Source organism: Eupeodes corollae, chromosome 3 (genome assembly GCF_945859685.1).
Source record: "Eupeodes corollae chromosome 3, idEupCoro1.1, whole genome shotgun sequence".
Classification (NCBI taxonomy): domain Eukaryota; kingdom Metazoa; phylum Arthropoda; class Insecta; order Diptera; family Syrphidae; genus Eupeodes; species Eupeodes corollae.
The window spans coordinates 45,310,512-45,323,411 of record NC_079149.1 but is presented as its reverse complement, the minus strand read 5'-3'; the positions used below and the strand labels follow the sequence as shown (position 1 = coordinate 45,323,411).

Sequence of the window (12,900 nt, the reverse complement as noted above, 5' to 3'; positions counted from 1 at the left end):
CCCTGTTCGTTTTCAACATCTGATTAAAGGTTTATTAAAGTAAAAGACAATTCCTTGTGAAAATTTATATATTGACCCTAATGCAGATTAAGAGAAAAATAAAATAAATATCAGTAAACACAACCTTAATATTTATTTCTTTTGGCAGCACCTAACTTCGTCCTATTTTTCACAGTACGAAACTCTATCTTTACTTAAATATTTTTACTGTCTGTTGTTCTTTTGCGTCTTAAATGTTGCCATGTAGCATATTAAATTACCAACAAAACACGGCTAATATAATAGTATTTGATAAAAATCGATCTTTGTCCTTACGAAACATGTTGAGTATTTTTTGAATCAATTTTTTGAATATTTTATTATTTTCCACGATTAAAAATATCTTCTTTTTTTCTGTTTATATTGAAACCAAAACAGAAGTCATAATTAAATATCAAAAGAATAATATCTATCCTCCGGGTGGTATAACATCACCAATTCATTCACATAGTTTAATTTAGTTGCTGCGGCGGCGGCGGCGACTGTTGCGGCGGCATCATCGGGTATACAGCAGCGTCAACGACCTAATCAATTCATGTCAAGACAATGAAATTATAATTCAGAGGCGGCAATAGAAATTTTGAAAATTTGAATTTTAAAGAAAAACCGCACCACAATACCATCTGAGCTGAGGCGCCTAGCTCTAGATAATTTAAAACTCCATAACGAGTCTTTCTTCAAACAGCGGGATGTCGTGGTATTTCTGGGAGGCATATATACAAAATATATATGTTAGCCTATTGGTATAAAATAAGCAGAAGTCGTGTAGTCGGTTTAGATACCCTTTGATTATAGCTGTCATTTTAGTTAGATTTTAACCCGCAATATTATTGATTAATCTCATCGGCATAGAGTAGCGGTGGTAAAGTCGGCGGCGGCGGCGGTGGTGGTCAGTATTAGTGGTGTGGTGTATATCGTGCACCATGAATGACACATGGCTTCCGGTCGTTTAAAAAGAGGTAAAAATTATGTTTCAGATATATGAAGAAAGGTGCATATATATAATTTAAAAATAATTAATAAAAAGAATATCCTTGCGGTAGGTATAAACTAAATATTTTTTTTTTTTTTTTTTTTTTTTTTATATCCGATGGAAATCTTCAAAAGACACTCGGTAAGAATCGGTACCGAGTAGTGTGGGACTCTTACCGCACTAAAACCACCGGTGAATCAGGACCAATCTATGAAAGATCGACAAATGATTTTTATTTCTTAATTTTTAAAATCGCATTGGGGGAAGTTTAAGGTTATAACACTTTCCCGTAGCTTTTAGCCCATCAGCTCATGAGGCTTGGTTCTTCTTAATCTCCGAACATTGTCTCGTACATTTAATACGGTCTCCATTTCAGAGTTAGTATGACTTTGCAGCCGCTTATTGTGTGATACAGCGTGTTTCTTAACCACTTCTGTAACCATTTCAATTTGAAGGTCACGATGTAGATCGCTATTTCTTATATACCAAGGGGCATTTATTATTCCACGAAGGACCTTGCTTTGGAATTTTTGGATGGGTTCAGCATTTGTTTTCTTTGTACAGCCCCATAGTTGGATGCCATATGTCCAAACGGGTTTCAATACTTGCTTATATAACATTAGTTTGTTCTGGATAGATAGGTCAGAGTTCTTTCCTATTAACCAGTACATTTTTCTGTACTTCAAGTTTAGTTCTTCTCTTTTCTTTTTGATGTGTTCTTTCCATCTAAGCTTTGCATCCAAATTCATTCCAAGGTATTTGGCGGTATTGGAGTAAGGTACTTCTGTACTGTTTATAAAAATTGGAACATTGTTTATGTTTTTGTTTGTAAAGTTTATATGCGTCGATTTTGTTTCGTTTAATTTGATACGCCATTTGTGCGTCCAATCACTAACTTTATCGACTGCATTTTGCAATTTTTGTGTAGCCTTCGTAACGGATTTATCTGGCACCAATATTGCAGTATCATCAGCAAAGGTGGCCATGATAGCGTTGATGTCCACTGGAATATCCCTTGTATATAACAGATACAGGGTTGGTCCTAGGACACTTCCTTGTGGTACACCGGCTTCAATTTTCTTAAGTTCCGAGTAATTTTGGTCGTACCGTACTCTAAAGAGTCGGTTCGTAACGTAGGATTTCAGTATTTCGTAGTACTGCCTGGGGAAGTCCCTATGCAGTTTGTACTCAAGTCCCAAGTGCCAAACCTTGTCAAAAGCTTGAGCAACATCTAAGAATACAGACGAGCATACTTGTTTTTCTTCAAGTGCCTTTTCCACAACATCCGTAATTCGATGCACTTGGTCTATCGTGGAATGTTTATTTCTAAATCCAAACTGATGGCTCGGAATTAGTCTTCTTTCTTCAATTATTTTGTTAAGCCTTTTAAGTAGCAGTTTCTTGAAGGCTATAAGAGGCATTTCTTTCAGAACCTGAGCAGTTATAAGATCGTACCCTGGTGATTTTTTGTTTGACAGCTTATGTTGACACATGCTTCTTACTTCTTTGAGCGTGACAAAAGGTATTTCACATTCGTCGTTTCTGTCAACAAACTGTAAGGGATCTGTAGCTGTGCTTGCTGGGAATGGCTTGAAAACATTCGCGAGATGTTCAGCAAAGAGATCAGCCTTTTGTTTCGGGTTTCCGATCCATTTACCATCTTGAGATTTTATCGGCGGGTTTTGTGTCTGAGGTCTTTTTAGGCGCTTAGTTGCTTTCCATAAGGAGTATTCTGTAGAAGCATCCGTCGTCAGACTTTTCAGGAATCTACTTAGTGAATCATTTTTAAACTCACAGATTCTTTTTTTTAATTCGTTGTTAAGACGGTTAAAAACTACCTTATCATCTGGGAATCTCGTGGATTGCCATTTTCTTCTAGCTCTTCTTTTTTCCAATATCAACTCCTTTATTTCGATAGGATATTTTATTTCTTTTTCTCTCGCATTCGAAATAGTTTGAGTACTTTCTTCTGCAGCCTGCTGCACATCAGCAATAAATTGTTCTACTTCATGATCAATTTGTTCAATTGTTTGCATAGGGGATCTTAGGTTTATAAAATTTTCAAGTTTGTCTCTGAATTCGTTCCAGTTTGTTCTGTTATTCACGAGCTTGGGATTACTTTTTTCTATTATTTCTGTTTCGCTCAGTGATAAAATTACTGGAGTATGATCTGATGATAAATCATAATTACCTTCGACACTTATATGATTTCGTTTAATACCTTTAACTACGAAAAAGTCTATAAGGTCTGGTATTTTGTTAGTATCAGATGGCCAATATGTTGGCGAACCAGAAGAATAAAATTCGCAGTTGTATTTTCGGCCTGCTTGGTATAGCCGTTTACCTTTTGTTGTTATGAGCCTAGATCCCCATTGGGTGTGTTTAGCATTGAAGTCGCCACCAACAAGGAAGTTATGTCCTAACAAATGTAGGAGTTCTGCATAGTCTTCTTCAGTTGGAGAGCGCCTCGGAGGGCAGTATATAGCTGCTATTTTGAATTCTTTCTTTTTTATACCAATACTAATTGTTGTTACTTGCATGTTTTCTTTAGTAAACTTTGGTTCTTCAAAGTGTGTTAAGCACTTTTTTATAAGTATTGCTGATCCTCCCCTAGCTTTGTCAGCTGGGTGCGGAGCGTGATAACATGTATAGTTTGGTAATTTATTATCAAGATTTTGTTCAATAGCGAGGTGGGTTTCGGACACCAAACAAATGTCTATATGCTCTATGTCTAAAAAGATGTTTAGTTCTGATACATGCTGTAAGAGACCGTTTGCATTCCATGTTGCGATTTTGAGTGTTCTGTCCATCATTGTTTTTTAAGAGCGACTTCTTCGCTTAGCTGTTTTATGTTTAAATCTTGTTGGTCAATCCTTTTCAGGATGAGTTCCAGCATTTCTTTTATAGAAGTTTCCTCATTCTTCCGCACATTTTTTACAATCTGGGAATAGGATTTATTTTCATCACTTTTGCTTAGTGCAATTGCTTTTCCCGGTTGATTTTTAGTAATGTTATCGACCGTTACTTTTTTGCTTTCAACTACTGGTTTTGTGTTGGTTGAGTTTCTAAACTTGTTCCCAGTTTTGTTTTTTCTTTTTGTGTCTTGGAACTTTTTTGCTACTGGACATCCTCTGTAACTTGCAGGATGATTGCCTTGACAATTAACACATTTCGCTTTCTGTTCTCTGCCCATGGGACAGTTTTTGGTTGCATGTCTGCCTTCACATTTAACACAAGCGAACTCGCGATTGCAGTATTTTTGTGTATGCCCAAAGGCTTGACAGCGCTTACATTGTGGAACACTTTTCGACTTTCGCAGTGGTTCAATTTTGACAACTATGCCCATAATTGATTTAATACTGTAAATCTTATCGAGACTTTCTTTATTTTCAAACGTGAGCATAAATAAAGGTAGAGATCTCTTTTTTGTCGTTGATACCCCAGTGGAGTCTTTTACTATCTCATTTTTAATAAGATTATTGGCATCGAGAGCTTGAAAGCCTTTTTGTATAAGGTCTTCGACAATTTCTTTGGCAACACATGAAGAGTGAAGGCCTCTTGCTACTACTTTTATCGATCTTGTAGCTTTATTTTCGTACGAGTGCCACTGAATTTTCTTTTTGTTCAATTCTTCAGTGACAGATCTATACGCATCGGCGTCTTCAACAATGACTTTCCAATTGTCTTTATTGTATGATGTATATTTACATGCCTTATTGGTGCATTTTTCTACTATGCTCTTTAGCTCGCCAAACATTGCCAATCCGGAGATCATAATTGGGGGTGGGGCAATTTGCCTGGTACCTTTAACGTGAGACTTATTTTGGGGTAAATCTCTTATTTCTTTATTGGATGCTCTCATTTTTGTAGCAGTATCTGATTTTGAACCTGTTTGCTGACATTTTATAACAGCCTCTGGGCTACTCTCTGCTTTTCGTTTCTTTGACTTACGTTTATTTCGGTTTCCTTCAGTTTCAAGGAGGAGCTCTTCCTCATCAGTATGAAACTCATTAGCAGTTTTTTGTGGGCTTTTCACTACTGGTGACTTTTGACTTGATATATTGTCTTTCACGGACTTTTTATCGAGCAAGCTGACTTTTTCTTCGAGTCTCTTCACTTGTTGCTGAAGACTTTCAACAAGGGCTTCAAGTTATTTTCTGGCTAAGATTTCTATTTGCCATTTATCGAAATAATTTTCGGATTCAACTTGGTGGATCTCGTTGTTTTTTGTGAAACACTGCTGATCTTTTGTTTCGATCTTTTCATGGATGGTTCCTTTTTCGTTAATGACTTCTATGTCATTTGATTTTTGCATTGGGGGTTTCGATGGAGTAACCCTTGGTGATATTTTTGGTGGAGTTCTTAGTGTTTTTGAACTCCGTCTATTTCCTAGAAGCAATAATTGGTCCTCCCCAGAATCCATAGGACCGATCTCCGAAGAGAGTGGATTTACCAGTTTATCTGGATTGCCACCTGGGGTATTATATCTATTTGTTTTACTCATTGCCATATTTGTTTTTATTTTTGTAACTTTTGTTTAGTTCCATAAATAGCTCAGTTACCTCTTCTATTTAGGTTTCTTGCAGAACTGGTTCTTCAGAGCGATTATCTTATCTTTTGCTCCTAATTCCTGAGAAGGTAGCTCAGGTGTCTCAGCTCTTGGATTCAATAGATCCAACGCTCGTCGTTAGTTCACCTTACGGTTATCCAGCGGGCACCACTTGGAGGTGACGATGCGATTTTGCTCCGCCAAAATATGTAAACGAAAAGATCAGCCAAAAAGCTCCACCTTGTTGTATTTAAAAAAAATTGTAAATATCGAAAATTCGGCACCAAATAAACGAGTTAAAAAAAGTCAATTTAAAAGGTTAGGACGAAAACATAAACTTTTGCATCATAATTTTGTGGTTATTGCGAAAAACTTTCAAAACAGCTAACGACATTATTACTTTAAATTATAAGATTTGTTAAGGTTGGCTTACCAGTGACAAATCCGTGTTTAGTTTTTATAAATGATTGTTCCGAATAAAGTTGTGATAAATGAGAGCTTATTAATCGGACAGTAATTTATAACACAGGTCTAGATTAAAAAAAAGGAATTATGAAAGTCGTTTTCCGATCGTTTAAAAAATGATCCGTGCTTTTTTGGCGTTATTTAAATAGTATAGTAGAAAATTCCCAAGAAAACCCATCGGCAGTAGCCAGATTTTTGTATTTAAAAATTGGTACAACTGAAAGATGACAGATGATAGAAAAAAGTTTTGTAAAAATCAAAAGTTAAAATTAAATTCAGCAAATAAACTAACTAAAACTTATAAAATGCACAATTTTCAAGAAGACACCATAAGAAAACATCTGAAAATTGAGATTCTATTAAAAAAAGTTAATTTAACAATTGCTTCAAGGAGGGGGTTTGTTCGTAGACTGCTACATTAACACGTGGTGTTGAATCGAGCTTGAAGCTCGCCTCAATTCTTTATATATCTGAAACGAGTTGAAATGAGCTTGATTCGCCTCAATATCGGTCAGGGATCGGAGTTCAGTCAAAATTTGATAGGAAAAACCTGTGTGGAAGAGTTGGTTTTACACATAATTTGTTATAGTCTGTTTATTTGCATCTTCGTGAACAAAAATATAGTTTTGGTTCAATCAACTATAAGCATTTTGTTATATGGTACTGTTTAGTTCTTCATTGTTTAACACGAATCAAACTATCTCACTTGCACTTCATGAAAAATATCAAAACATCATTTGCATTTTAGAAAGTGCTGTCAAACTTAATCATTTTTAAATCTTCTTGTTAGGTGGAAACACCAACAAGATTTATTTAATCTAAACTGAGATAAACCTTTGATGGAAATATAGCAAAACTTTATTATCTTTTCCATTGTTTTCTCTTGCAAAATAAGCCCATTTAGTCCATTTTCATAAAAAAACTAAGTAATATCAACAGTGACAGATTGATTTTTTTCCATAATGGAAAACACATGATTCCAAATGCACAACTACTTAACGAACACAGCCATCGAAATACAAAAACGATATCATTCGTACCAAGATTTGAAAACGAAATCGCATAAGATCCATTCGAGACTCATATAAATGTCAAAAACCCATCCGTAATAAGATTCTACTTTAACTTTTATCGGTAGTATTTGTACTGCGGATATTGTTTTTGTTATTCATGTAAAATTCTACCATACGATCGATAGGTTTTCCAACAGAACACGAGTATTTGCTGTCTTGAATAAAATTGTTAACATTGTTTTAAAACATCAGCAGATATTTTGTCATTAATGGCTGATTCTCAAGCCTCAGGCTATACAAAGCATTATAAACATCTACTTATAAAATAAATTAGGTGCCGCACCATTCTGGCGTGCATGTAATATTGTCGGGGATAGATTGGACCTACAGTTTTAAGCCGAATCGCAATCGCAATTTGAGAAACCACTTTTCATGACAAGAATTAATTGGAGGGTTTTTCAATTAATCGTAAGAGGCAGTACTCGTGAAAAAAGATTAAATCCAAGATTAATTATTACGCCACGGGAACTACTCATCTAATAATCTCCAAATTAAGATTCTTATATTTAAGGAACTATTTGTGAAGAAATGAATTGTCTTTTAAACAGATTTATCTTCGATCTTCGAAATCAGTAGTTGAAGAAACGATAATAGAATGTTTTTTTTTGTGTACAGACTAAGATCTTAAGGCCTTTAAATGAGTTTAATTAATTAAAGGACTAAAGTCCGACCATCATCAATAACGTCGTACTTTGCTTATTTGGTTCTTAAAATGCAACAAAATGATCGGGGTTTTCTTTTCATTGATGAGACTCATTTCCAAATCGGAGTCTATCTGAATAAGCTGTATTGAAAAATCAAAGAATCCTCAACGTCTCATTATTTGATGCAGTATTTTTGAACCGATGATGTAAGGCGGGTTAGAATATGTGAAATCAAAACAGATCAGTTTTTACTACGTAGCATTCCCTGCGAGGAGAAAGGTATAAACAGGGATAAGTTAAATAAAGTCCAACGTTCAGCCTGCCTGTGTATAAGCGGATCGCTTCGCACGACCCCGTCTGCAGCACTGGACACCTTGCTCTACCTTACACCTCTTGACATATTTAGCAAACAAATAGCTGCAAGCTCGGCTATTCGCCTCAATGCTTCGTCGCAGTGGACTAACAACAACATTGGCCACTCCGTAATTCTAAGGTACTTAGAATCAATTCCAAAGCACACAGACAGAAACTTCCAGATTTCTATACCTACCAGATCTTTTTGGGAGGATAGGACATTCTTAGAGGATGAGTCAATCCACTTTTACACAGATGGCTCAAAAACCAAAGAAGGGGTTGGTGGTGGTGTGTACTCTGAACGACTGAAATTAAGTCTCTCATTCCGCCTTCCCAATCATTGTAGCGTGTTCCAGGCGGAACTTTTGGCGATTAAGGAAGTCTTGTGATATCAACATCTGATATCTGTATTTTCTCCGACATCCAGGCCGCTATCAAATCTCTGGACTCTGTCTTACAAACTCTATAACAGTCCATAACTGTCGATCATCTCTAATGGAGATGGCAAAGCAGTTTAATATTCACCTATGCTGGGTGCCGGGCCATAGAGACATTCCAGGTAACTGTAAGGCAGATGAACTCGCCAGGAACGGTACAGTACAGCCCATCCTACCACGTTTGGCAAGTACTGGCATAAACTGCTGCTAATGCAAGACGCTGCGAGGAGGACAGGCACCAGGTGGAACAACATCACCACGTGTAAAGCCACAAAAAACATCTGGCCAACACTGGATTTAAAACGTTCAAGGTGCTTGGTCTCTCTAAGCTGATCGCATATAAGCTCGATAATAGGTGTCATAACCGGACACTGTCTAATAGGAAAGCACGCCACGAGGCTAGGCGTATTCTCAAATGACTTTTGCAGAAGCTGTATGGACGAGGAAGAGGAAGAAACGGTTCTTCATCTTCTCTGCACATGCCCTGCTCTATCTCGAAAACGCAAGAATTACCTAGGAGAATTCTTCTTTAACGATCTAAACGATCTAAATCATATCAGTATAATCAGCCTCTCACGGTTCGTAAGGGACTCTAACTGGTTCCATTGAGCTTAGAAGGAAGCCTCAAGATTCATGTGGTATCACAATGGGCCATTAAACTGGCCTAAGTGTGTCCGTTTCCATCTTGGACAGCCACTATAACCTAACCTAACCTAACCATTCCCTGCGAGAATATCTTACAGTATTTTAAACTTACATTAAGTGGTTTTATAACACCCCTGAATATTTAAACTCACCATTAAAATAAGTTCGTTTTATTTTTCAAAATAATTATGCCTTATTTCACTTTCAAAGTTCTATTGTGACCAACTGTTGAAAATTAAAAGTTGATCTTTTTTCACTTGGCTTGATTGCAACAAAAAATTTTACATAAGGGAATTAAAATTTAGCTTCGTGGGCTCAAAAGATCAATTCTTGTCAAAAACGTACGAATCCATAACTTTTTTTTGAAAATTAAATGTTCCAATGATGCCACAGATCTACAAAGTCTACAATCGTTTAACGTCAGCCAAAACGTCATTTTAACTTTAAAAATAAGCTTAAAGCGAATTTGTACTGACTTTGACTTTCTGTCAAGATTTCAATCGGGAAAAAACTGTCTTGTGTTGTTTTAAAATAATTCACTAGATGGCTCAGCCATATATGCTTAAAACCCATCAAGAACACAAATTTTGACTGTATTTTATTGTGAGCCCTTTTTGGATCAGTGTATAAATTTAGGCCAGAATGTCTCACACCAAACAAACATTTTCGTAAATAAATAATTAGAAATTTAATTTGGTAATGCGAAACTTCTAAATCAACTTTCAAAATATTTTGCAGCCAAAAAATCCCACGGTGAAGGTGATCTTCATCTCCGCACTCAACAAACAAATCTATAACCGATAAATCATAAACAAACCAAAAAGAAAGAAGATAAACCTAAGTCTTCACACACTTGAATTCGAATAGAAATTGAAGGCGTGTCAATGTCTAACAATGAAATTTATCAAAAGGCTCTATAAAGACCACAACAAATCATTAAATTCGGTTGCTTTATTGTTCCGATATCATTTTGATATATTTTTTGTATCTGTCCGGTGCTGTTGCGATGCGATGCGATGAAGTGGCGCAATCGACACACAAATGAGCGATCGGGATTTTATTTTTCTATCAAAGAATCATGTTTTTTTGGTACCTATGTTGGTTCAAGAGGATCATCATCAGGATGGAAACTATGTGTACAAAAGGATTCATACTCGTACATATGAACCATCAGCAACTTAACGATGATGTGGAATGGAACTCTTAAGGTTATACCTACACTTTTCCATGACGATGACCATGATGACTTCTCCCCCTTGAATCTGCTATAGCACGACTACTCTTACTCACTCCCGCCCTTTTGTTGGGTCAATCCGGTCCTAGCCGGTCGTCGTCGTCATTTTCGACGTCAATATAGGTTTCCACAAATGACCATGCGAGACATAAAAGATGCCGCCACTGGCGCCAAAAGGATAAATCATATAATTTATTTTTGTATTCGTTCGTTCAACCTTATGCAAGTACATTGAGAAAGAGGGAGAAAGAGAATAAAATAAAAGGGACTTGCATGTGAAGTCTGAAGTCAATTCATTGCGAGGACTTGGACACCGGGTCGCGTCGTAATAACATTCGAATGGTCTCCTCCGGGAGACTGGATTCTATCGGAGCGCCATCCATTCACAAAAGAGCTGAACTTTCCGCACTCTAATGCCTTGATACTGTGTCAAGCCAACCTCTTCGTTACAAAGAGGTTTTCCATAATCAAACTCAAGCCTCTGATGAAGGTCACAATCACTATCTCACCAAAGTATATAAATAACAAAAAATCTATCATGTCCAAGTTAACATGCGATCGCGAGTGAACCTTTGAAAAAAAAATAAAAATAAAAACAAATGAATCTCAAACTCAATTTGAATCTTTTTGGCTTTGTTCGTACTTTGTTCCTTCTTAATTTGATCTATTCACGCTACATTTTGTGTTAAAATACATTTTTCTTAGACAAATAAAATTGAAAACACAAAAACGATTAATTTATAATCCCATGGAACTGATCGTATGGATGTAATCCACTTGCTAAATTTAATGAAATATATCATATATACGTTGAAGTCTGAAAAACACTCAACGTCAGTGGATTAGGATTATTTCTCATATTGTTATGTTTAAATATAAATTTGAGCCTAGGTTGCGATTCATACTGATTACATCCCAATTATTTCCGTCTTTCAAAATAGATATATACAGCCTTAGAACGTTTTGTGTGAGATAAAAAGTTTGAACCTTGTTTTTTAGAAAGTCGAAAATCATTTTTTAAGTTGTTATAGTTGATTTTTCTAAAATATCAACTAAAAGTTAATAATAAAATTTCGAAAATATTAAAATAAGTTTGACGTCACTATAATGATTTTCTTTCCGAGATATTTTAATTAAAGCAATTTTAACCAATTTTTGATAGTTTTTATTTCTTATACTAAAATGTTGCTTTTTAAAAAGTATTCGACTGGAATTAATCATCTGTAGAACTATTGAACTATTTTTTTTCTTTTCAGTTGAAAGTTTGAAATTTAGGAAAATGGATCGCTTAACTATCTCAAAAGGCATACAAATGGTTAAAGCCTATTACAAAAATGATCATCCTGCAACAGCCACATATCGTGCTTTTAAAGGAGATTATGTTTCACATATTCGTCCAACAACCCAAGTAGTTGGCAAAATTGTAAAGAAGTTTGAAGAGACTGAATTAGTTACAAATATTGTAAATATCGCTGCTTTAAGTGAAACTGTTTCCGAAGACCCGAATGTGTCGATTCCTCGTCGTTATCAGGACTGGCGTACGGCAAGTCAAGCTCAAACAACATCTGAAGGCAGCTGACCATTTACAACGTCGTAAATACGTCAAATGGGTGCTTCAACAATAGGTGGAGGTGGTGGTGTTCTTCAGCGACGAAGCACATTTCTCACTTGGTGGGTATGTTAATAAATAATGTTATCGTGTTTATAGGGTTCTGAAAATCATCAATTCAAGAGTCGCCATTAAATCCACAAAAAAGTCACTGTTTGGTACTCTATTTGGTATGAGTTGGACCTTACTTCTTCGAATACAACGATGAAACGACTGTCACCGTTAATTCGGAGTGTTATGGTGAAATAATAACCGACCTTTTTTGCTTTTGAATATTACGGCTTTCAAAATATGCAGTTTTAGGAACACGGTGTCACATGCCACACAACTAGAGCGAATGTGGCTTTGCAAGACTCGACTTTTTTTTTGGAGTTTCGCAAAAGATAGTGTGAATAGTGTATACAGATAAACCTTTTCTTGAGCACTTAAAAACCAAATTTCATCAAGTAATATCTGAGATACCACAAACTATGTGTCAAAAAGTAGTCGAACATAACCTCAAAAGAATCGATGCTTGCAACAATATGCGCGGTGGTCATTTAAATGATTTAGTGTATCACACATAATGTCAATGTTCAAAATACATAATTAAAAAGAAATATCATGACAAAATGGATACTTACATATACATATATAGATTTAATTTTTGTTAAAAAATTTTTTTCTGTTTTGTTAAGAATAAAATAATATTTAAGGCATTGCTTTTATTTGTTCTCGGAATAATCAAGTTAAAAATTTGTTTTTAAAAATGTTGCGCTTTTTTATTGATTTTATTTTTTTTATGCAAAACTGTCAATTGGATTTTTCTCAACATTTTACTAGTAATAAAACATATTTTTTTTATATTATAAGTTTGGTTTGAAGGCAATATCTTTAAT

The 12,900-nt window shown here is 35.5% G+C and overlaps 1 protein-coding gene across 1 annotated transcript; it reads left to right on the top strand.

Moving 5' to 3' along the window:
* The first annotated feature begins 619 nt into the window (after positions 1-619).
* LOC129952888 (uncharacterized) lies at positions 620-12,337 on the top strand. The gene is made up of 2 exons (XM_056065823.1): positions 620-998; positions 11,670-12,337. The coding sequence occupies exons 1-2, from the start codon at positions 974-976 to the stop codon at positions 11,990-11,992; spliced, it is 348 nt and encodes a 115-aa protein (XP_055921798.1). The 5' UTR covers positions 620-973; the 3' UTR covers positions 11,993-12,337.
* Positions 12,338-12,900: the final 563 nt, after the last annotated feature.

What these genes read in the sequence shown, in the direction of transcription:
- LOC129952888 (XM_056065823.1), top strand. Translation starts at nt 974, where the DNA reads ATGGCTTCCGGTCGTTTAAAAAGAG. An exon ending in TTCCGGTCGTTTAAAAAGAG is followed by an intron (nt 999 to 11,669) that starts GTAAAAATTATG and finishes TTTTCTTTTCAG; the next exon opens with TTGAAAGTTTGAAATTTAGG.